The sequence below is a fragment of the Furipterus horrens genome, unplaced genomic scaffold (assembly GCF_987537825.1).
Source record: "Furipterus horrens unplaced genomic scaffold, mFurHor1.1.pri manual_scaffold_2, whole genome shotgun sequence".
Lineage (NCBI taxonomy): Eukaryota > Metazoa > Chordata > Mammalia > Chiroptera > Furipteridae > Furipterus > Furipterus horrens.
In genome coordinates this window covers 32,732,738-32,756,479 of record NW_028327172.1, presented here as the reverse complement: position 1 = coordinate 32,756,479, position 23,742 = coordinate 32,732,738, and the positions used below count along the sequence as shown (strand labels likewise).

The 23,742-nt window shown below is 49.7% G+C and overlaps 2 protein-coding genes across 2 annotated transcripts in view; both read left to right on the top strand.

Moving 5' to 3' along the window:
• Positions 1–4,812: 4,812 nt before the first annotated feature.
• On the top strand, positions 4,813–7,293 carry MYOD1 (myogenic differentiation 1). The gene is made up of 3 exons (XM_090267638.1): positions 4,813–5,514; positions 5,962–6,040; positions 6,344–7,293. The coding sequence occupies exons 1-3, from the start codon at positions 4,885–4,887 to the stop codon at positions 6,592–6,594; spliced, it is 960 nt and encodes a 319-aa protein (XP_090123764.1). The 5' UTR covers positions 4,813–4,884; the 3' UTR covers positions 6,595–7,293.
• A 12,169-nt stretch (positions 7,294–19,462) lies between these two features.
• KCNC1 (potassium voltage-gated channel subfamily C member 1) overlaps positions 19,463–23,742 on the top strand; it is a 42,112-nt gene continuing 37,832 nt past the window's right edge. Inside the window, exon 1 of the mRNA XM_090263470.1 lies at positions 19,463–21,162. Coding sequence (XP_090119596.1) covers positions 20,593–21,162 — 570 coding nt within the window. The 5' untranslated portion in view covers positions 19,463–20,592. The remainder of the gene's footprint in view (positions 21,163–23,742) is intronic.

The following is a 23,742-nucleotide window of genomic DNA, read 5'->3' as shown; positions in this document are numbered from 1 at the left end:
CACCAAGTCCTGGGGCGGTTATACTTCTCCCCGCTCTTTCAGCAACAGGGAGGAGGTGATGGTGTTGGCAAACCTCTCCCCAAACATGTGGTGGCACAACCAGGTGAGTGACCTTGGGCAGGCATGGGTCCCTGTCCTGGAGAGATCTGTAATGGTCATTGAGTCAAGGGATTCCCAAACTCTTCACACAACAGAAGCCTTGTAGCAAACAAAACCCCATGTGGAAGTCTAATATAAAGGTGGCATGTACCACAAGGGTATGTGTGCATTTTTTTAAAGTGCTTCCTAATTACTGAAGGAGAAGATAAAGCTACAAATCAAGTTTACAACTATCAAAGCAGTTTAGAGTTCTAAGCCACAAATGATAAAATATTAAATGTGTTTGGAAAGTTCCAACATAACATTTATTTATGTAAAGGCACCTTGATGACTGAAAAATACAAAAAGCAAAGTTGTAATCATCTAAGTCTCAGCATCCAATTTATTGCTGTGTTTTCTTTGTTTGCTTAGGTTTGAGAAAAGTCTAGATTTGTATGGATACATGGGTTGATGAGCTCCCCTAGAAATCTCGGGTACTCTTCAATGAAATTTACTTATTTATTCATTCATTCAACAAGTATTTATTGAGTGCCTAATATGTGCCAGGGATTCTGCAGAAGCCTGAGCAAGTAGAAAAAAATATTTGTTTCAATATAAATTACTAATGTAACAATTATTCATATTCATCATTGTGTTAGTCAAATGAAGACTTAAGCTTATAATAAGCACCAAATCTCTCTTTGGTATACTATTGTAGTGTGATTTTACAGACAGTCATGTGTGATTGTTCAACACAATGGAATATGGCCCTGGTTGACAGGCCCGAGTCTTGCCTCGGAAGAGCAAGTGTGACCGAGCATATATGTCTAATCATGTATGCAACTGTCTAGTCTAGAAGAAATACAACCATCTTCATTAATGACACATTTCAAGAAGTTCAAATATATACATAGAGATTCAAAGGGCCACCTATTCATTCATTCGATATTTACCAAGTTCCTACTATGTGACAGCCACTGTACTGGTTTCTAGAAATACCATGATGAACAAAACTAATCAAGGAAATCATTAAGGAGTGGCTGTGCTAAGAACGAAATGAGCAGGTTGATGTGACCCAGCTACCTTAGGAGAGTCAGAGATGTTCCAAGGAGTCAACCTTTGAGCTGAGATGTGATATATGAAAAACGGCCAATCTTGGGAAGAGCCCAGAGGAGGGTGCTATAATCAGCAAGCTCAAGGTACTGAGGCAGGACTGTGGTCAGAGTGCTGGAAAGCAGAAAAGGTGGACAGAGTGATCAAAGGGAACTAATTCCAGTGAAATTTCAGAAATGGACTAGGGCAGCTCAAGCAGGGCCTTATAGACCAGGGTGAGAAGATGGGAATTTATATTAAATGCAGTGAGAAGCTATTAGGGAGTTTGAAGCAGAAGGGCCATACAGTATTTCCTCACTTATCGCGGGTATTACGTTCTAGACCCCACCCCACCCCGCGATAGGTGAAAATCCACGAAGTAGGAACCTTACATTTATTTTAGTATTTATATAGATTTTAAAGTTTTATAAACCCTTCCAACACACTTATAAACCGTTCCCAGTCCCTTATTAACCTTTTCCACACTTTTATAAACACTACTTATGTTCTTAAACATATTCTACACTCTTAATCCTATGTAACTTTAACAACATACATATGCAGTACCACAAAATCCTGTGATATAGTGAAAAATCCGCAATAAATAATTAAATATAATATTCTTTAAAATCCCGCGATACAGCGAGGCTGCAATAAGTGAACCGCGATATATAGAAGGACTACTGTATAATCCCATTTATGTTTTTAAGAGCTTATTCAGGCTGCTGTGTAGTGGATGGATATACTGGGACTAGAGTGGAAGTAATAAGAGCAGCCAGGAGGCTGTAGGGGTCGTCCACACCAGCATGTGGCAGCTTAGTACAGCACGGTGACACTGGAGATAGAGAGACTTGAGAGATGTCTTAGAAGTCAAGTGGATAGGTCTTCCACGTGCATAGATCTCCCCTCTGGAACTCCAGCCTCATAAATCTCCCTCCCTACTTGACATCTCCACCTGGGTATTGAATATGCATTTCAAATTTTGCCCAAACTTGGACTCTTGATCTGCCACCCATAAACCTGCTCTACCCGAACTTCATTTGTCCAGGAGTCACCCTTAACTGCTCTCATCTCATTGCCCACATCCAATTATGAATAAATCTTGCTGGCTCCTTCTTTGAAATATATCTGGAATTCAACCATTATACAGCGACCACCCACATCTAAGCCACCATTACCACCCACTTTGAATATTGCAATAGCCTCCCTGATTATGCCCTTGCTCTCTATAACCGATATGCTCCTGTTAAAATGTAAGTCAGATCATGACATTCTTCTCTTCTGCTCAAGGCCTGCAGTGGCTTTCCAGAATACAATTTTTTTACTCTCTTTCTCTGACCCCATCTCTCACCACTCTCTCACTTGCTCACCCTTCTCCAGACATACCAGCCTCCTTGCTGTACTTTAAATCTGCCAAACACAATCCTGCCACAGGACCTTTGCACATGCTTTCCACCACCACCACCCCTCATTGGGCTCCAGATGTCTGCTTCTGTCCCCTGCCTTCAATCAGCTCTCTATTCAAATGTAATCATCCCAGAGAGGCCTTCCCTGACCATTCCATATAATGAAGTAATCTTCATCACTTTGTTCCCTTGCCTTGTTTTATTTTTCTTCATGGAACTTATAACCTCCTGACATCATATGCTTCCTTGTTTATTCATTTATTGTCTCTCTACCCTAAAATGTAATCACCATGAAAGCAGGGTTTTGATTTTGTTCATTGCTTTATCCCCAACACCTGGAACAGTGCCTGGCACATAATAGATGCTCCATAATATGTGTTGAATGAATAAATGAATGTGGTGTTATGGAATAAAGGGAGGTGAGCACTTCATGAGGGGGACCTTCAGCACTGCTACAAGTGAAGAAGACAGGACACCAAAAAGAGCCCTTTAGGTTTGGTGGAAGAGAGGGCTTCCTAGCAACCAGGGAACCAGTTAGCACAGCTTCCACAAGTTAGTGAAAAAGGCACAAAAGTCACTCTTGCTTATGTCTCTGGGCTCCAGGAGAAGAGACCCAAAGGAGTGTCTGGTCCAAGGGAGACCTCTAGCCAGAGTGCTGAGAGGAAGGTGTGGACTGCAGAATAAGAAAGAGGCTGAGAGACCCTATGGGGGTAAGGATACCTCAGGGCTTGTGAGGGAGCCAGAGATTCCATGGGGTGGCTGCCTTCTTCTATCCCCAGTCTCTGCAGTGGGCCTACTGGGAAGAAATGCAGCTAGCTGTAGCTTCTGTGGAAGCTGAGCCCTGAGTCTACAAGGGCCCACGTCAGGGCTCAGTGCCCCGGCCAACAGCTGGAAAGCCCACAGGCAGCGCGCGGTCCACCAGGTGCCTGGGACAGAAGCAAGCCCTCTTGTTAGTATAGCCTTGCACGTGTTACTGAGGGCTTCCACATCCTTTGTCTCTAGATTGTTACCACCATCACCACAATCAGTCCAAGGGATTGCTATTATTATCCCCAAATTTACAAAGTGGGAAAGAGGCTCAGAAGGCGAATGACTTCCACAAAATCACGCAGGAAACCGTGGAGTCTGAACTCGAACTCAAGTCATTGGTCTGCAAACGCCACCCTTAAAGTCTCCACTCTGAAGTGAGGGTCTCAGGATGAGTCTGGGCATTCCAGACCTTTGCGCAATGAACTTTTCTGGCACAGCACTGCGCACGAGGGGGAGGCAAGACACAAGCAGATGGAGTTTTCTTCCCAGCTGAAGAGGTCTCTCCTCCTAGAGTGGCATTGGATACCCAGCTGCTGAAACAGAATGCGCAGGTTGGGATGGGCAGGAGTTTGCTTCCCTCCCTCCAAGCAGGAGCAGGAGCTGTTCGGTGAGATTGGCGCGAAACTTTAGCAGCAGTCCTGAACTCCTTGTACAGATGCAGCTGGGTTTCTAAACGTCCAGGGAGGATGAGCAGGAACTGGCCTGATAATAAGGCAACCACGCTTCATTTGTTTCTGGTTTACCCACTTAGATTCTTGGAGCGCTTCTCTGCCTCTGACTCCAGCTTTCTGCTCTCTGAATATCTCTCAGCCCCTTGGTTTATCTCTCACCATCACACTGTCTCAGTCTTGAGTGTCTCTGCCCCACTGCCACGTGTCTCTCCAAATCTCTCCGGATCTGATTTCTACGCCTACCCTGCTTCTGGGTGCTCTCCCCCCACCCCACCAAATCATAGGGCAGAAGAGCCCAAAGTCAGCTGGGAGGTGAGCGCCCGCGGCCAGTGTATCTCGTAGACTCAGGAAGTCTTTTGGGAAAGGCTGGGAAAGAGTGTGCCCGGGAGCCAAGTGCGGCCGCGTTGAGCTGCCAGCTTCTGCCTCTTGGCCTAGGGAGGAGATAGAGCGTGCGCGCGCGCGCGCGAACTGTGGAGAAGTAGGGGGGTGGCCCCTGCGGCCACCCTGGGGATCCCAAGCTCCTCCCTGCTTGTTCCTATTGGCCTCGGGCGCCCCCGCCCCCAGCAGCCAACTCCCGCTCGGGGACCTGTAGGCTACAACCCGTTAAATAGCCCCCCGGCGCCCGGCTTGAAGATAGGGGTGGAGAAGCCCTAGGGCACTGTCGCCAGTTCCCCCAGAGTCCGTCTGTCCGGAGAGGACCGAGCAGGGTTGGAGGCAGTTGGGTATACATTCAGACCTCCAGCACTTTACCCAAAGCGGCTGAAAGTTCAGGCAATCCCTGCCGCTGGGGTTGGGCAAAGCCAGGACTGCTCCGCTCCCGGCCGGATATGGAGTTACTGTCGCCGCCGCTGCGCGATGTAGACTTGACGGGTCCCGACGGCTCTCTCTGCAACTTTGCCACAGCGGACGACTTCTACGATGACCCGTGTTTCGACTCCCCGGACTTGCGCTTCTTTGAGGACCTAGACCCGCGCTTTGTGCACGTGGGCGCACTCCTGAAGCCAGAGGAACACTCGCACTTCCCTGCTGCCGTCCACCCGGCCCCGGGCGCGCGCGAGGACGAGCATGTGCGCGCGCCTAGCGGGCACCACCAAGCTGGTCGCTGTCTACTGTGGGCTTGCAAGGCGTGCAAGCGCAAAACCACTAACGCTGACCGCCGCAAGGCGGCCACCATGCGCGAGCGCCGCCGCCTAAGCAAAGTCAACGAGGCCTTCGAGACGCTCAAGCGCTGCACGTCTAGCAATCCTAACCAGCGGCTGCCCAAGGTGGAGATTCTGCGCAACGCCATTCGCTACATCGAGGGCCTGCAGGCGCTGCTACGCGACCAGGACGCCGCGCCCACTGGAGCCTCAGCTGCCTTCTACGCGCCTGGCTCGCTGCCCTCCGGTCGGGGCGGAGAGCACTACAGCGGCGACTCTGACGCGTCCAGCCCTCGCTCCAACTGCTCAGACGGCATGGTAAGGCTGGACCCTCGGGCTAGAGAAGTGGGGCAGCTCTAGGAGGATGAGGAGGGTTACCTGGGTAGCGTTTCCAAGGGCGGAGAGCTTGCTCTCTGGGAGGAGGGTTGGACGAGGACCCTTCCCTGTGTTTTGGGCAGCTGTTGCTGGGGTGGCCTAGTGTTTGGGGGACGCACGGTACAGATGCAATCCACCCGACTGGGAGCGCTATTAGAATACTGCTGCACCGTGATCTGCTTTTTCTCCACTTATCCCTATTTCCAAAATTAAGATTCGTCTGCCCTCTGTGCAGACAGCTCCTGTCCATCCTTACCCCATCCCAACTCCATTAAGTAGGGCAGGAAACTCGTGGCTGAGACTTAGGGAGTTGGGGATGAGACACAGAGAGTGATGCGCCGGCCTCGTGCGTTCCCACGCGACTGAGTTGGTCGCTCTTGCCCTTTGCAGATGGACTACAGCGGCCCTCCAAGCGGTTCCCGGCGGCGGAACTGCTACGATGGCACCTACTTCAGCGAGGCGCCCGGCGGTGCGTATTCGCGCCTCCTTCTCACGTTCCCTTTTGAGCTGTCCTGGCTTCCCTCTACCTAGGGACCCCCGCCCAACACACACACACACACACACACACACACACACACACACACCCTGGAAGATGGTACAAGGAATGAAATACTAAGCGTGTAGCACCCTCTCTTTTCGTCCCGCACTCTCTGGATCGTCCCGGACAATGGGAGGCCCTCAGTTTTCCTGTCTCTTCCAAAGCACGGGACCAGAAGTGGGAGAGTTGTCTGAGACTCAACCCCTGCATACTAACGTACTCCTCCCCGCGCAGAATCCAGGCCCGGGAAGAGTGCTGCGGTGTCGAGCCTCGACTGTCTCTCCAGCATCGTGGAGCGCATCTCCACCGAGAGCCCCGCGGCGCCCGCGCTTCTGCTTGCAGACGCGCCGCCGGAGTCGTCTCCTGGTCCGCAGGAGGCGGCTGCCACCAACGAGGGCGATCGCGGCGCCCCTACCCCTACCCCTGATACTGCCCCACAGTGCCCCGTGGCCGCGAACCCCAACCCGATCTACCAGGTGCTCTAAGGGTGTGGACGGCAGTGTCAGAGGACACCGCTGTCCACCTGCCCGAGGGGTGGTGCCCCTAGGGGCCCCTCGCGCCCGAAAGATTGAGCTTAAGTGCCAATCACTGCCCCCAACCGCGCTTTAAAAGCGACCCCTCCCGAGGGAGGAGAGGCGGGAGAACGGATGTGTTTCCTCCTCTTGCACCCCAGGGCAAGGACGCAGTCCTTATTTTTCCCAGGCAGCAACCTTCTCTGAGACCTGCTGCCGTGACCTTTATGTGTTCCTCTGTGGGCCAGAGCTGATCCTGGAGGGACCAGGCCCTTCCTCTTCCTCACCCCTTTCTCCCATGGAAGGTGGGACCCGCGCAGACCTAAGCCTGGTCCTCAGACGGTCAGGTCTCTTACACAGTTGTGGCTCCTTCTTTCTCGAACTGTGGGGACGTCAGCTCTTTCCCACCACCAGCGCACTGCGCTCTCCTCCCAAGTGTAACAAGTGTAATGGTAACCACTCCCACCCCTTGTTCAGGACCACTTTTTGTAATACTTTTGTAATCTATTCCTGTAAATAAGAGTTGCTTTGCCGGAGCAGGAGCCCCTAGGGCTGTATTTATCTCTGAGGCATGGTGTGCGGTGTGAAAGGGACTTTGTATGTTTATACCAAAGGGGGGCGGGAGCGAGCCGCAGGCGCTCGCTCCCGTGTTCAAATAAAAACGCTAATTTATACCGCCGTGGCTCTGGCTTTCCGTAGGGATAGGGGCAACTGGCCCTGTAGGTGGCAGGCGGATTGCAATAGGAAGCCTAGGGCCAAGGAGAAAGAAAGAAGGGATTCATGTGTCTCCAATATTTGGGGAGGTTCCTATGACCATGAGGAACATCAGCATAAACAAGTCAGTTGCTTTTCATGTCAGATGCATATTAGAATGACCTGAGTAGTTAATAAAGAGATTCATGCCTGGCCCCAGCCCCCAGAGATTCTACTTTAATGTATCTATTAGCCCCAGATACACCAGGCCAGGCAAGCATCGGTATTTTTCAAAATCTTTCCAGATGGTTCTGAAGTGCATGTAAGGCTGAGAATCACACTTATCAATACAGAAAGTGAAGCCAGAAGGATCACTGGGAAATTGTGGCCCCAAGTGTCCCTCAGAATCCTCATGGGTACAGGGGATGTGATAGGGTGCTCACAGCATTATGAGGAAACACTAAATGGGTATAAGGGTCATGGTAAGTTGTATGGTACTTACAGGCTCTTAATGATAGGTGTAACCACAAAGGGACAACATTGATGGCCAGACAGGCACATTGGCACTGTCAGATCTCATAAGACCCAGAACCTGCAAGGAGGGTGGCACATGCAAAGCTGCCTCACCGTATGTGGTACAGATGCTCTCATCAAGATAGGAACACTGAGAGCAGAGGAGGGGCCACTGATTTAGCCAAGGTGCTGTGAAAGGCTTCCTGGAAGAGATGTCACTTGAGCTGTGTCTTGAGAAACAAGAGAAAACAACATGATGCTCACAGACCCACACACAGCCACAAGGGAGTGGTCATACACACACACACACACACACAGAGGCACTTCTGCCTCCCATCCTCCCCTTGAAGTGCAAAACTTCTTCCCTAGTCATATGCCACTCCAACCTCACCCCTAACATACATATACTTGCCACTAAGACCTTAGTGATTTCTAATCCCTCCCTTACAGACCATTTTTCCCCCTGAAAACCTTTCAAGCCCACTTTTGGGGCTCTGATCACCATGTGGTGGACACTGGGGAATGCAGGCAAGAAGTGATGCCAGCAGGAAGGGCCTCGTTACATACCTGAGGATCTGCTCTCTGCTCTCCCCACCATAGGGCCCCTGAGGGGCCACCAGAGTTGCTCTGTTACTAATGATCCTCAGCTTTTCTTGTGGCTGCTTCCCCAGATGTGCCATGGGAGTTCTTATACTCCCTTGAGACCCCTTGAGGCTCATTCAAGAATTCATTCATTCAGCAGATGCCAGGTCCTATGCTGGGAGGACAAAGAGGCCAGTGGACACAGTTCCTGCCCTCAGGAAGCAACCAGGCATTTGGGGAAATTGTATCTTTTAACAACGAGTTACCTTATAATAAAGTAAGTGCCATAATTGGGGTTTATGTGGCAGAGGAACACAGTAAGAACAGGAGGTAGAGACAAGCAGGTCACCCCTAATAAGAAATGTGAAGGAGTTGGTCAAGAAAGAGGAATCAAAATAGGAGGATGCTCCAAGCTGAGGAAGCAATATGTGCAAAGACCCAGAGGTGACAGAAAGCAAACTGTGCCTTCGTGGAAACAAAGCAGCTCACAGGGAGGAACCAGTGGTGAGATGGGGAAAAAGCAGAGGCAGGGCCACAATGGACCTCATCTGGGCTGTATCCTGAAGGCAGTAAGGAATCATAAAAGAATCTAAATAGGGAAAGGCTTCAAATCAATCTGTATTTTAGAAAGGCTAGTCTGGGCTGGCAGAATGGATAGGATGGGAGGCATATCAGGGGCCACCAGTGGCCACAGAGGAGACATAACCTGACCTCAACTGGGGCAGTGACTGGTGAAGTGGAGGCAGTTGTGTCAGATAAAGTATAGGTGCTGAGGGTTCAGTGGGGAATCCTAAAGGCACAGTCCTTACCCTCACACAGCTTAAAATCCACTGGGAAATAGCCATGTGACAAAGAGCTGAGTAGACAGATGCAATGTTATAAATGCTGAGAAGTACTATAAGGAAACGTAAAGGGTGTAATGAGAGATGATAATGGAGTATGGGAGGGGTAACCAGGTGAAGAGAGGAGTAGGCAGAGTTTCTGCACTGAAGGAATCAATTACCAAAATGAAGAGGGCCCCAGGAGCCTAGTGCGCAATTAGAAAAAGGTGTCCCAGTCTGATTAGTGTAGCTCAGTTGCTTGGGTGTCTTTCTACTAAGCAAAAGGTCACCAGTTCGATTTCCGGGCACATGCCTGGGTTGCAGGTTCAGTCCCCTGGTTGGGTCACATGCAGGAGACAACCGATTGATATTTCTCTCCCTTTTTCTCCACCCTCCCTTTCCCTGTCTCTAAGAACAAATAAATAAAATATTTTTTATTTAAAATATTTTTAAAAGAGGATAAAGCTGTCCCTCTTTCCTGAGGACACTGCTGTGCACCAGGGTTCATGGCTAGGCAGGAAATGACTGGACTTCAGCCTCCTCTCACCTCTCCAGCTGGGACACTTGTGCAGTGAACAACCTGTGTAATTCTTCACAGTGCCTTAGGTATGGAGGTCCTAAAGGAGGCAGGAAGTGGGAGGAGCCAAGGATGAGGCTCTGGTTTGCTTCTGAGTGGGCAGTGGTGCCAGTGCAGAGATGGAGACCTCAGGAGAAGCAGCAGATATGGGGACAGATTTAGTCCAGCATACTTCCAGTTTTAAGTGACGGAAACCCAGTTTCAACTAGCTTAAACCCTCAAAGAGGCATGTTGGAAGGATATGGACAGCTCACATGTGGTAGAGCTTCCATGGCCTGCAGAGTGGGACTGGGACACCTCCTGCTCATTCATATATACCCCTTCTTGCCTCTACTTGGCTTTTCTCTCTCCTACTCCATGTTGGTTTTCTCCAGCAACTCAGGGATTACCTAGATCTCACCATTAAATGCTGGGTAGAAAATTCCCAGGGAAAAACTAACTGGACCAGTTTAAGTCATGAAGCAGGACTTGAATCCAGGCTCCAGAGACTGTACTCTTAGCTGCCTTGCTCTGTGGCCTCTACAGAGAAAGTTAGAAAAGAAGAAGTGAGGAAAGTCAGGAGGGAGGAAAGCAGCTAGAGACTGGATCACCCCATAAATGATGGGATTTGAGATCCTTCCTGGTGTGTCCCCCACCTCAATCCCTGGTGGTGATGTGGGAAGGGGGGCATCTAGCTGAGCCCAGCCCATTTGCAGTGTAGATGAAATGTCCCTTGTTCTTGGAGCCATTTTTACCTGGGCTGGATCTGAGGAAACAATGGGCCATGCTCTCCATAGAAACATATTTTTTATGTCTCTGTACATGTGTGCTCATACAATAGCACACATGTACCCAGAGCACACCCCCAGAGGTGGATGCACCATAGTGTTAGTTTAAGCTTCAGGTCCTCTCCCTTGCATGAACCCATTTTAAACCCTGGGGAAAGCCCTAGAAATATGTCTACATGGTCTAGTTTTTTTGGTTTTTTTTTTTTTTAATTTGCCAAAGTAAATTATTTTAGCCAATTGGTTATGACCAGTGTCTGTACTGACTTCCCCTTGCCTTGGGTAACATGCATGGATATGCTGGTGTCCTATGCAAAGGTATGCATTTTCTCTGGGTTTAGCGGAACGTATCTTAAATAAATGGTATATAACAATAGAAGCAATAGTGGTGAATAATGAAATAAAATGATTTTGACATTGACAAGATAATTGTGCCCCCAAAATATATTTGGATAATACCAAAGAGCAGCTTATTAAGAGAAAGAGAAAACTTTTGAATGGAATTATGGAAAAAACTTTTGCATTGTTTGATATCCAATCAATGAAGAAGTGAATTGTATGAACACATTGGAGAAAGAAAGTTTTTTCTGGCTTAACAAAAAATACAAACATCAAGAAAGTCAACAAAACATAATATGACAGTGTAACAAAACCTCAACATCAGCAAACACTTATAACAAGACCTCAATATCAACAAACGCTTTAATGAACACTACCAGTTTAAAATCGTTTAAAAGTTAATCACCACACACACACACACACAAACTCAAGATAACTTGAACTATTTAAAGTCTACAGATGAAAGGAACCTGATGGAGATTTTCCCAAATCTGACACCAATCCTAAAATTGTATCTGCCATTTTCAATAGAGTGAAGAGTCTGAAATAAGCTCCCCTAAATTATCAAGCATACACAACAAGTTTTGATCAACGATGTTGAAGGAAAGACTGAATTATTTGAATTGTCTCTCAATTCTCCGTATAGAAAATGATTTTATAAAACCATTGTCACACGAAGAGGCAATAAAATTACACCACCTGCCAGATGCAGTGAAAAGGAGGAGGCAAGACTGGCAAAAAAAAAAAAAAAAAACAAACAAACAAAAAAAAAAAAAACAGAGGGGAATGAGGAGATGAGGTGGAAGATAAAGACAAAAATGATGATGGTGCTTTCCTGACCAGTGTGGCTCAGTTGGTTGGGCATTGTCCCCCCAAAAGAAAGGCTGTAGGTCCAATTCCTTGTCATGGCTGATCTAAGTTTCTCTCTGTCTCTTTCTCCCTCCCTTCCCCTCTTTATCAATAAAAAAAAATTTTTTTTTAGTGATGGTACTAATGATGAAGAAAAGTTGGCTCTAGCTCAGTTTTTTTTTTTTCATGTATAAAATACTTAAATGCTCTGCACACAACTCACTACTATTAAAGAAAAAAAATGTGAGGCTGTGTAATATTTGTTTTATACCGTACAGGATCATTTTCATATAGCTATTCTTTTTTCAGACATTTAACAGCAGGTTTTAATTCTTGTAGCAGTTTCCCAGTGTCAGGAGAGACTGAGTCCCAGATGATGTCGATGGCTACATAATTCCTGGGATCTATGTCTGGCTGTGCCGCTGACCAGCTCTAAGATCTTGCCAACGTTTTTGGCACCAGGACCGGTTTCGCTGAAGACAATTTTTCCATGGACCATGGTTGAGAAGGGCGGAGACAGGAGGCGGAGCTCAGGCCGGGAGGCGGGTGGGAGACAGGAGGCGGAGCTTAGGTGGTAATGCCAGCGGCATCCACGGTCAGGTCAGGGGAGTAGGGAGGTTGGGAACCCTTGGCTTAACCCATCTGGACTTGGGCTTTCCTTCTGTGGCATAGATCAGTGAGCTTAAAAGGTATATTCTGAAATTCTTTAGTAATTCAATGAAAGCATTTCAGAGAAAGAGATAACGAAGTAGATCTTTTACAGATAAGGGAGCTGGAACCCTAACAGATTTTTCTCAGCATAAGCCAATAGTTCATAACCTCCTGCTTCACTAATCTTTCTTTTACTTTTCTCAATGTTTTATTGAGATATAACTTATATACCATAAAAATTCACCCCTTTAAAGTGTCCAATTCAGTGGTTTGTACTGCATTCCCAGCCTTGTGCAACCATCACCACTATCATTCCAGAACATTTTCGTCAGTCCCATAAGCAACCCATACCCATTAGCAGTCACTCCCACTCTACCTCCTACCCCCAGCCCTTGGGCACCACATATTTATTTCATCTCTATGGATTTGCTTATTCTGGACAATGGAATCACATACTATGTGGCCTTTTGTGGCTGGCTTCTTTCACTTAACATAATGTTTTCAAGCTTCATCCATGTTGTCGTATTTATCAATACTTCATTCCTTTATATAGCTGAGTAATATTCCATTGTATAGGCATATCACACTTTATCCATTCATCAGTTGATAGACATTTGGGTTGTTTCCATTTTTTAGTTATCATAAATTATGCTGCTATAAACATATGCTTTTGATTCTTTTGGGTATATATCTAAAAGTGAAATTCCTTGGTATATCATAACTCTATGTTTAAATTTTTTTAGGTACTGCCAACGTTTTCCCCAAAGCAGCTACACCATTTTACATTCCCATCAGTAGTATATGAGGATTCTAATTTCTCCACATCCTCAATATCTCTGTTATTGTCTTTTTAGTCTAGCCATCCTAGTGGGTGTAAAGTGGTATCTCATTGTGGTTTAATTTACATTTCCTTAATGAGTATTGATGTTGAGCATTTTTTCCTGTGCTAATTAGCCATCTATATACCCTCTTTGGAGAATTTTTAAAAATCCTTTGTCCATTTTAAAATTAGGTTATTTGTCTCTTTATTGCTGGGTTATAAACGTTTTTTATATATTTTAGATACTGCACCTTACCAGATACATAATTTGCAAATATTTCTTCCCATTCTCAGGGATGTCTTTTCACTTTCTTGATCATGTCTTTTGAAGCACAAAAGCTTGTTTTTGTATTTTGGTAAAGTCTAATATGCCTATTTTTTGTTGTTGTTGCTTGTGTTTGGGGTATCTTATGTAAAAAACCATTACCTAATCCAAATTCTTCTAAGAGTTTTATAGTTTTAGCTCTTACATTTAGATATTTAATTCACTTTTAGTTCATTGGTATGATGAATGGGTCCAACTTAATTCTTTTGTATGTGGATATTCAGCTGTCCCCACACTATTTATGTAGAAAGAGAATTTCTCTCATTGAATTATCTTGGCACCCTTGTCAAAAATTAATTGGCCATAAAAGTATGGGTCTATTTCTGGACAATCAATTTTATTTTATTGATCTATATGTCCATCCATATGCCAAACATATAGTCTTGATTACTATAGCTTTTGTAGTAAGTTTTGAAATCAGGAAGTGTAAGTTCTTCAGCCTTTTTCTTCTTTGAAATTGTTTTAGCTATTCTGGTCCCATGCATATCATGAATGTTTCTTTAGATAGCCCTGTCCTGGTGGGATTTTCAAGAATCACAAATCCTGAAATATAGAAGCTGTGAATTGGCATGGAAATTTAAAGTAGGTTCTTTTTGGTGCACAGAAAAGATGATTTTTTTTTTCATTTTCAGTCATCTTTGATGCAGCTTTTATGTAATAAATGTTGTTTTGTTCACTGAACATCATTCTGTAATTGCAAAAAAAAGTACAACTCTGTTAGCATTATGAATGCTTCTGAGTAACTATAACTTATTTAAAAGCATTAGGTAGGTGTGTCAGGCAGTTAATAAAAATATTAAGCCAGTTTCCTTGGATTTTTCATGTTTATATTATTTGTCAGCTTTCTGAAATTTGCATCTGGTCCTGATTTCTTTCAAAGTCTAAATAAATATTCATTTTTATGCCCAAATTTCTTTCTTTCTTCCTTTTTTAAAAGAATGACTCTCATCCTGGCCATGTTGCTCAATTGGTTGAAGCATCATCCTGTCTGCCAAAACGTTGTGGGTTTGAGGACTGGTCAGGACACATACCTAGGTTGTGGGTTCGATCCCCAGTTGGGGCACATATGGGAAGCAGTTGATTGACTTTTCTCTCTCTCTCTCTCTCTCTCTCTCTCTCTCTCTCTCTCTCTCTCTCCCTCCCTTCCTCTCTAAAATCAATAAACATATCCTCTGGTGAGGATCAAAAAAAAAAAAAAAAAAAAAGAAAGAAAGAAAAGTGACTCCAAATGTTTAAACTTCAGGCATCACAAAACCTGGACCCACTTCTACACACAGCTGACCTTGCTTACCTAAAGACTAACTCACACACAGCTGCCCACCAGGAGGAGCACACACAGAAGAACCCACAAGACTCCTATCAAAGGAGTTGAAGAGGGAGGAAGACCCTTCGAATAGCCGCACATCTCCAGTTGCTTTTAGGGGACTCAGTGGCCCCTGGCCAGTCCTTCTGGGGACACCCTTGCAGAAATGCCCATGCCCACCTGCCTTCCTGACAGGTCTGCACACCTGACATCCTCATGCACCCTTCACCACAGCCACCATTTCCCTCTGGAACCCCCACTCCCGTTTTCCCCCAAACCTAGCCTAGGCAGGGCTCATGCTCTGACCCTTGGGCCACACTGACCCTTTGAGGAGTAGATGTTGCTGAGAAATGGCAGGAGCTCAAGAGGGTAAGGGCTGGTCACAAAGTTGGACGGGTGGGCAGTCCAGGGGAAGGGAAATGAGGGAAGGAGAGGAAGCTCAATGAGAGACACTCTTTTATTTAATCCTCACAAAATATTATTTTCTTTATGCAGATGAGGAAACAGAAGCCTAGAGGTTAAAAGTGACTAGTTTACACAGCTAGTAAGCAACGAAATGATATCTGTACCAAATCTGTCTAGTCAGTGGTTCTCTCAAAGGGAGGACATTTTACCCTCCAGAAAACATTTGGCAGTGACCTTAGACCTTGATTGTCATGATTGGGGCAGGGATTCTACTGACATCTAGTGGGTAGAGGCCAGGAATGCTCCTAAACACCCTGCAATGCACAGGACAGCCCCTACAACAAAGGATTGATTATCTGGTCCAAATGCCAATCATGCAAAATGGGAAACTGGTCTAGCACTTTCCAGAGTATTCTTCACCTTAGCCCCTTTCTTGACTTCCCAGGGCCTAACAGATCTGGGATCTGCTCTACACCTACCCATTCCCAGGTTAGCTACCAGGGTCAGTACTCAAGCTATGGATTTGGCAGCCACAGTCTCCTCCCACTATGGCACCTTTAGGTTCACTCTCCCCTGTCCCTTAAAAGGAGGCGTTCCTGTCTGGAGAGAAAATGCCTGTCCTATTGCTTTCCATAACTTCAAAGCCTACTGTCTGTGCCCACGTTAGGTTAGCTTCCGGATGTGGCCACAAGATGGCACCCCAACCCATCAAGAACGCTAAAGCTCTGGATCTGGGAGAGCAGCATATGAGATGTGCCAACCTGGACAGAGGCCTGGAGGCTGGCCTTGGGCCAGTTCCAGAGCCTAGCAGGACTAGATCAAAGGACTGCAAGTGCCATGTGTGAGAATATAGGCCAAACTTGGCTTCAGGATTCCCTTCACCTTTTTCTAGTCCAGCCTCAGTTCACCCTCTAAGCCAGTCCCACCACTGATCTCATTGGAGCCCAGCAACCCCTCCCCTCTAGTCTAAAGAGAAATTCCAGCGCTGAGGTATAGGGATTATTATTATTCATATCCAACAATAAAGACATTGAGGCATAGAGAAATTGAGTCATGTGCCCAGGGTCACAGCTGGTCAATGGTGGAGCTGGGATTTGAGCCCAGGCAGTCTGGTGCTATGCTCCTAGCCACTGAACACCATGACCTCTTTGGTAGTTCACTGTCCTGCAGCCAAGCTACTGATCCCAAAGACCCTGGTTTTGGACCACAAAACCAAGGAGGGGGAAAATGGCTGTGAGTAAGGGGAGCACTGCTCAAAAATGAAGAAGAGTGAGGTTCTCCGCTGGGCTGAGGGTCTGTGGTTGCCGGTTGTGGGTGAGAAGCTAAGCCTCTATCAGCAAGTCCTCTGCTCACTCTCATTTCTCTGGGGCCTTTGTCCTCTTGGTTTTTCTGGCCTTTTTGCAAATGCCAGCCTTCTTACAGTGCGAAGAGGAAGTGAGAAAAGAGATTTTTCTGTCCCTGCTTGGGATAGAGAAGGTGGGGGCATTCTTTGAGGTCTGGGCTGGGGGTGTCATCAAGGATGAAGGTGAGAACCCTAAAATGGGACAGTGTGCAGCACCTGAGAGGCAGCTACCTTCTCCCACCTAGGAGGCTCTTCTCTTTTAGTCTTTTCTGCTTGCCTCACAGGGGTTGTGGGGGTGTGATGGATATGCTTTGACACTCCCCTCCCCTCCAACCACAGCCTGCCTCTTTTCCTAGCACATCCTCCCGGGGCAGGCATGACCAGAGCTCCTTCCCCACACTAGGAGCCCTTTGCCTCTCTCTGCCTCTCCCCCTTGTTCTTTCTACCATCTGGGGCACACTTCAGCTCCCCATTGTGCTCACCAGGGGTTAGTGGCTTGAGTGGGCTCTGCACTAACTCCCTGAGAGACCCTGGTTCAGGCCCTCCCTCTGACTTGGCCTCAGTTAAGGATTCCAAACTCCTATGGCCTCTGCTGCTGGGGTTCTAGAACCCTGGCCCCTCTCCTGACCTTTCTTAAATCATCTAGCCTTTAATGAGGAGCTCCTGTCCTCTGGGCACTGTGGATGGAAGCAGACAAGAAGCATCCCTAGAGGAACTGATAGTCACTTTTTGGAAATGAGATGAGCTGGAGTAAAGGTTGGGGAGTAATTCTTTGATCCCATGTGGTCCTTCACAAGAGGGAAAGGATGGAGCCCTGGGTGCGTGTGGCTGGCAGAATCACAGAAGTCTTTGTGGGCAGTGAAGAGCAGTGAACATCTGGCTGGAAGGAAGGGAAGGTTTGGAAAGGCCTCTTTCTTGTCTCTCCCCATCTTGGTTTCTCCCAGCCAGGTGTATGTGTGTATGTCTCCATCTCTCTGTGTCTCTCCTTTTGTCTTCCTTCTGGGGTATCCTTTTCTCTGTTTCATCATTTCTTTCAGTTGGGGCAGAGCTTACTGAGAGCCCATGTCCAGGAGATTTGAATGAGGTTCAGGCTGAGCCACACCAGGCCAGGCCTCTTTAGGGTTAGGGGATAGCGTTTGGTCATAGTGAGAAGAAAACTTAAAAGCACTCTCGCCCCTGCATTGTTTTCAGATTGCAGGGAAAATAGCTCCCACTTGGAGGAATCACTGGAGGGAGGACTGGTCCCTCCATCCTAGCCCCATACTCCAGCCTTCTCTTTAACTCTGTCCATCCCCACCCCTGTTTCTGCCCTAACTCTGCCTCTCTCTGTCTTGCCTCTTGTCCTTCTCTCCTATCTCTCATCTCTTGTTCTGCCCTTGGCCTTCCTCTACCATTTCTACTTCTCCAAATCTTTCCCCCACTGCACACGGATTTCCCTGGGGCCAGTCCGGGGTTCCCCTGGCCAAGTGAAGAAAGAGATGCCTGCACAACAGTCTCTTGCAGGTCAGTGTCAAGGGACAGCTGTCTGCACAGTTAGCAAGTGCCAACAGGTAAATAAGAGCCTCGTGTCTTCTTAATTAAATCGCCCTCTGCCCAGGCAGCCTTGTATTCGATTGAGCTGGGCTGAGATCAATAAGCCTCTTTCCCAGCACAGCCACCCCTGGAGCTGGGCCTGACCTTCTTGGCTCTATCCAGGCCCACCTACCCACCATTCTTCCCCCCTCACCCCAGTCTGAGAGACCCTCAAGGGCAGGGTCTCTTGTGCTCCTGTGCATGGGACAGAGCCTGGAACCAGTATGGAGTAAAGAAGTGATTGCTCAATTGAGTAAACTGAGGCAAACATGGGCTAGGAAGGCTTGGAGGCCCAATCTGCAACTCCCAGCCCTAGGATCATCTTTGCAGCTGTAGAAATCACAGCACGCAGCTGCCCTCACCCAGCCCTCAGACACAGGATCAGCTTACCAACCAGGGCAGCTGAAGTCCCATGGGGAGAGGCGCAATTGTCAATATTCAGGACCACCTTCTGATCTCTAAGGGCAGAATGCCCTTCTCATAAGGGATCTCCACTTAAGGGTCCAGCACTGTGTGGAAGGATCAGTGAGCGGGATCAATGTGGTAGAATATGTGGCACTCATGGGAGACTAGGGTCAGGCTGGAGTATGAAGGGCCCCAGGTCAGCAAAGGGTGGAAAAAGGCAAATAAGCATCCAGGATTATTAGATTGTTAGTAGAGAGCTTAGAGGACAGCATGTCTGTTGGCGAGGAGGGGAGGGGGCGGGGCGGGGGGAGTCTTATTTTGAGGTCCTTGCAAGAGAGTACTTCTGAAAGGATCGTGTAGGCTCCAAATTCCGTGACAACGGTCAGTGTTAAAGAGTTGCTTGGAGTGGCCAATACTGGTCAGGGTCAAGGTGTCTCTCATTGCGGTCTCGGTTCACTAGGGGATAAGACCGTTCCTAGTTTGAAGAGAGAGGCAAGGGCAGACGCCTTTCTCACCTCAGTCTGACCCGGGGACGCTGGCCTAGATGCCTCCCAGAGCCCTCCGGCAGCAAGTGGCAGTCCCCCTAGGGCGGAGCGTCGGCGGGTCCCCCAGGACCTGCAGGAGCCCTGTGGGGCGGGCGCCCCCAGCGCCGGGGTTGAGGGAGGCCCGACTCCCCGCGGGACTGGGAGGGGGGCGCGGAATCAGGGCTTTTTAGGACCCAGCGCGGCGCCTCCCTCCGGGGGCGAGTGCGGCTGCGCGCGCCGTGTGCCCGTGTCCGGAGAGCCGCGGGCTGGACGCGGACCGCGCGAGCGAGCAAGGGAGCAAGCGAGCAAGCAAGCCAAGCAGCAGCCCCGGCGGCAGCAGCGTCGCGGCGGCGGCGGCGGCGGCGGCGGCGGCCGCTCCGCGCCTCCCCTGCCCGGCCTCGCCTAACCGCGCCCCGACCCACCACTCTCGCCTCCCGGGCCGGACCACCACAGCCCCGTCGCTTCAGCCAGCAGCGCCAACCGCCTGTCTGAGCCGGGGCGCGGAGCGCGGGGCGCAGAGGCACCGGAGCCAGTGCCCGCCGGCCCCGCAGACCGAACCCAGCCTGGAGAGCCCCTGCCGGGCACCACACAGCTCCACAACAGTCCGGGAGCTGTCCCTTCAGCACCGCAGCCGAAGCCAGAGCCTGAGTCCGAGCGCAGCCCAGCGGAACCGCAGCTTGAGCCGGAGCGCACCTAGCGCCGCGCTCCACCGCAACCGCACCGAGCAGCGTTCCGGGAGCCCCAGTCCAGGGGGCCCGCCATCTCTTTCAAGAGGCGGGGAGAAGGAGCGAGGAGGGCGGGCAGGCGGGCAGGCGCGCCCGCCGCCTGGGGGAGCAGGCAGCCAAGCAAGGAAAGAGGGAGGGGGCCGGAGCGCGCCCTGCGCCCCTAGCTGCAGCCCGTCCACGCAAGGAGGAAGGCATCCATCTCCCCAGCGTCGAGAGCGCGCTGCAGCGACCACCGCAAAACAGAGCACGAATTTCCCGGTTCCCTCTCCCCTTCACCCTTCCGGGGGCTGGTCTGTCTGTCTGTCCTGGGAGCAGCTGACCTTACCTACAAAAGCTTTGTGTCGATTTCTACATTTTCCCGCTGAGATGGGGATGGGAGCCTGGTCCCCCCACCCTCTTTTCCCTCCTCCCAGGGCTCGCAGCTGAGCGCCGCCCCCCCCACCCCCATCCCTTCTTCCTTCCCTGTCTCCCGCCCTTCTTTCCTCCTCTGCCTCCTCCGCAGCCGGACCAGCTCTCTCCTACATCTGGCGCCTAGAGACCCTTGGGATTCCGCGCCCACTCCCCTGGACCAGCACCCGACAGAAGGCTCCCTGAGGGGCTTGCGTCGCTCTTGGGGTTGCCAGAGCCGCGTTCCTCTGTACCCCCCGACGGCTGGGGGGAGGGGGGAGGAGGCCGCGCGCCCCCCTCCCCGGCGCCAACTCCCCCTGGCGGCCGCTCCCATGGGTGTCGCTGGGCCGCGCCATGCCTAAGGGGGCGCCGCGATGGGCCAAGGGGACGAGAGCGAGCGCATCGTGATCAACGTGGGCGGCACGCGCCACCAGACGTACCGCTCGACGTTGCGTACGCTGCCCGGCACGCGGCTCGCCTGGCTGGCGGAGCCCGACGCCCACAGCCATTTCGACTATGACCCGCGTGCCGACGAGTTCTTTTTCGACCGCCACCCTGGCGTCTTCGCGCACATTCTGAACTACTACCGCACGGGCAAGCTGCACTGCCCGGCCGACGTGTGCGGGCCTCTCTACGAAGAGGAGTTGGCTTTCTGGGGCATCGACGAGACCGACGTGGAACCCTGCTGCTGGATGACATACCGCCAGCACCGGGACGCTGAGGAGGCGCTCGACAGCTTTGGCGGTGCTCCCCTGGACAACAGCGCTGACGACGCGGACGCCGACGGCCCTGGAGACTCAGGCGAGGGCGAGGACGAGCTGGAGATGACCAAGCGCCTGGCGCTCAGTGACTCCCCAGACGGACGGCCTGGTGGCTTCTGGCGCCGCTGGCAGCCGCGCATCTGGGCGCTCTTTGAGGACCCCTACTCATCCCGCTATGCGAGGGTAAGTGACAACTTACCCATCAGAAGATGGGACTGGGGATGTATTCGAGAACTGGCACCTAGAGAGTCAGAACTGAAAGGGGTGCATGTGGTATGCGTGTATGTGTGTGAGAGAGGGGATGCTTTTTTTCGAGAGTGACTAGTTTTGTACGTATGTAAGATCTGTTTATATTTCCAGATTTAATATGTATGAGTAAGTACAAATGGGTGTGTTTGTGTGTGTGAGTAGATTGTGGGTGCATATTCACGTTAAGTGTGGCCATGTGTATCTGGGTGGGTAAAGAATGTAGTGAAAATGAATGAGATGTGTATATGTTTGAGTATGCAAGAATGCCTGTGCATGCATGTTTGTGTCTCTGCAGATGCGCACTGTGAAGGTCTGATTAGCCCTTTGGATTTTGGCGTGGGGAGGGAGGCTGGGCACCCTTCTCTCTTCCCAGGTAAGGGCACCTGGAGCCAGCCAGGGCCCACAGACAAGGGCTTGAGGCCTGGGTCTGCTACTTGAGACAGACCCCTATCCCCAGGGAGCAACCTCAGGCCTTTCTGAGGAGGTGGTCAGGGGGAACCTTTATGGCTAATTACGGCTATAGCCTGGCAGTTGGTATAGGACTGGGCTGTGGGGAGGTGGATGTGATTCCTCTGAAACCTGCTCCTGGAAACAGAGCCTATTCTTTCTTGTCAAAAGGGCAGAGTATTGGAGGGGGCCACTGGACTTATGCCTCTGGGACCTGTCAGGAGCAGACAGGGGGCCTAAGGGGGGAACCTACAGGAAGAGGGTCTGAGAGAGGTGGGTGTGTCTTCATGGGCCACTCCCCTTTCCTGACAGCAGCTTGTGGCTGTTACAGGGGAGGAAGGGCACCCTGCTGTTGACCTTGGCCCCTCAGGTGGCCTCTCTGGATCCATTTCCTCATCTGTAAAATAGGAGAGGGAGGTCTGGTGAATTCTAAGGGTTTTTGCTACTTGACTAAGCCCCAAAGGGAGACCTTGGGAGAGATACCCCTTGCCCTCACTGGACTCTATCCTCAGAGGCCTGAATGGAGCCTAAGGCATGAAGGGGAGGATCAGAGTTAGGAATTTAAAGCAGAGGCTCTCCCCTGTCCATAGCCACCTCACCCTGCCAGTCTTTGCCTCTGCCCACTCTCCTTTACTGCTCTGCTCTGCATGCCTTCCTCCTGCCCACTACAACTGAGGGAGAAGGATGAAGCAGGGGAGGGGGCAAGAATGTCTGCCCAGTTGCTGAGGATCAGTGTGGGAGGGGGCCTTGGGTTCAGAAGAAAGCTGTGTTTAGGCACAGGCCTGGTAGATTTGTTATTGAGATAAAACACTCAATGTTTTAATATCTTTTAAGGAGAGGGCAGCAGGTCAGAGTGTTATATATTAAATCCTACACTAGATGTGTATGGGGGGCTAATAGGAAGAGAGCCAAACTCCTTGTTTTGCCATTGAGGACCCTGTCCAAGGTCACCAGGGAGCTAGAGACTAAGCAGGACCAGAACCAGGTCTCCTGGGACCTCATCCTCCTCAGAGCTGGCCACCTTGGGCTCAGCTTTAGGTATCTGACCTATGTCCCTGGGTTTCAGAATAGGTAGGGGTCATATGGGACATGTTCCAACCCCTTCTTCTGTCCATCTTCTCCCACTGGACATTCCTAGGCTGCGGGGTGGCTGTCTCCCAATGCGGATAAACGGGCTGGTTAGTGTGGTTTGGAGCCTTGCTGGTGTATAAAACCTTACAGAAAAGTCCTGATTCTATTGAGTGTCCACTGAAGAGTGGACTCGGAGGGAAAAGGTGGACAGTGGAGGGGGCGGGGGGTGAGTTAGAAGGTGATCCCTGACAAGCCTCAGTAGCCTCACAGAGTCATTCCAACATCCTTGGGTGACAGAGGAGGACACTGAGGGCAAGGGACCTGCCAAGGACACACAGGAGCTGAGGGCAGAGCCTGGATTAGAACCCAGGCTTTTTGCCACCCGCCAGCAGGCCTAGCTGCATTGCGCTGCCTCTCTGCAGCTCATCTGCGCAGAGACTAGCCGGCTGCCCGCCCTCCCTCCCCCTCCATCTTTGCTCTGCTGCTGCTGCTGTCACCTTTGTTTACCCCTCCCCCACGGGGGCCCCAAGCCTCTTCCAATTGGTGGGCTGGGATTTAAATTTGTATTGTAGATTCTAGACCAGAGTCCTGTATGCATGTGACATTGTATATGTGAAAGGAAAGCTGTGTGCGTAAGAGAATCTGTGTAAGAGACTCCTCAAGTGTGTGAGAAAGACTGTATGAGAATAAAAATATGTATGAAACTCTGGGTGTGTTGGTTGGTGCTGTGTGTGTGTGTGTGTGTGTGTGTGTGTGTGTGTGGTGAGACTGACCATGTGAGTTTCTGGGTCTCTATCAGACAATTCTGTGAGAGAGACAGATTGTGTGTGTTTTGAGAGACAGACGCTGTGTGTGAGAATGAGACTGTGTGGGGAGAGTGCGTATATAAGAAAAAGACTATGTGTAAGAAATACCATGTGTGTATGCATGTGTGTGTGTATGTCAGATTTTGGGAGAGGTGTCAGAGACTTGAGGTGAGTGTGAGTGCATGGATAT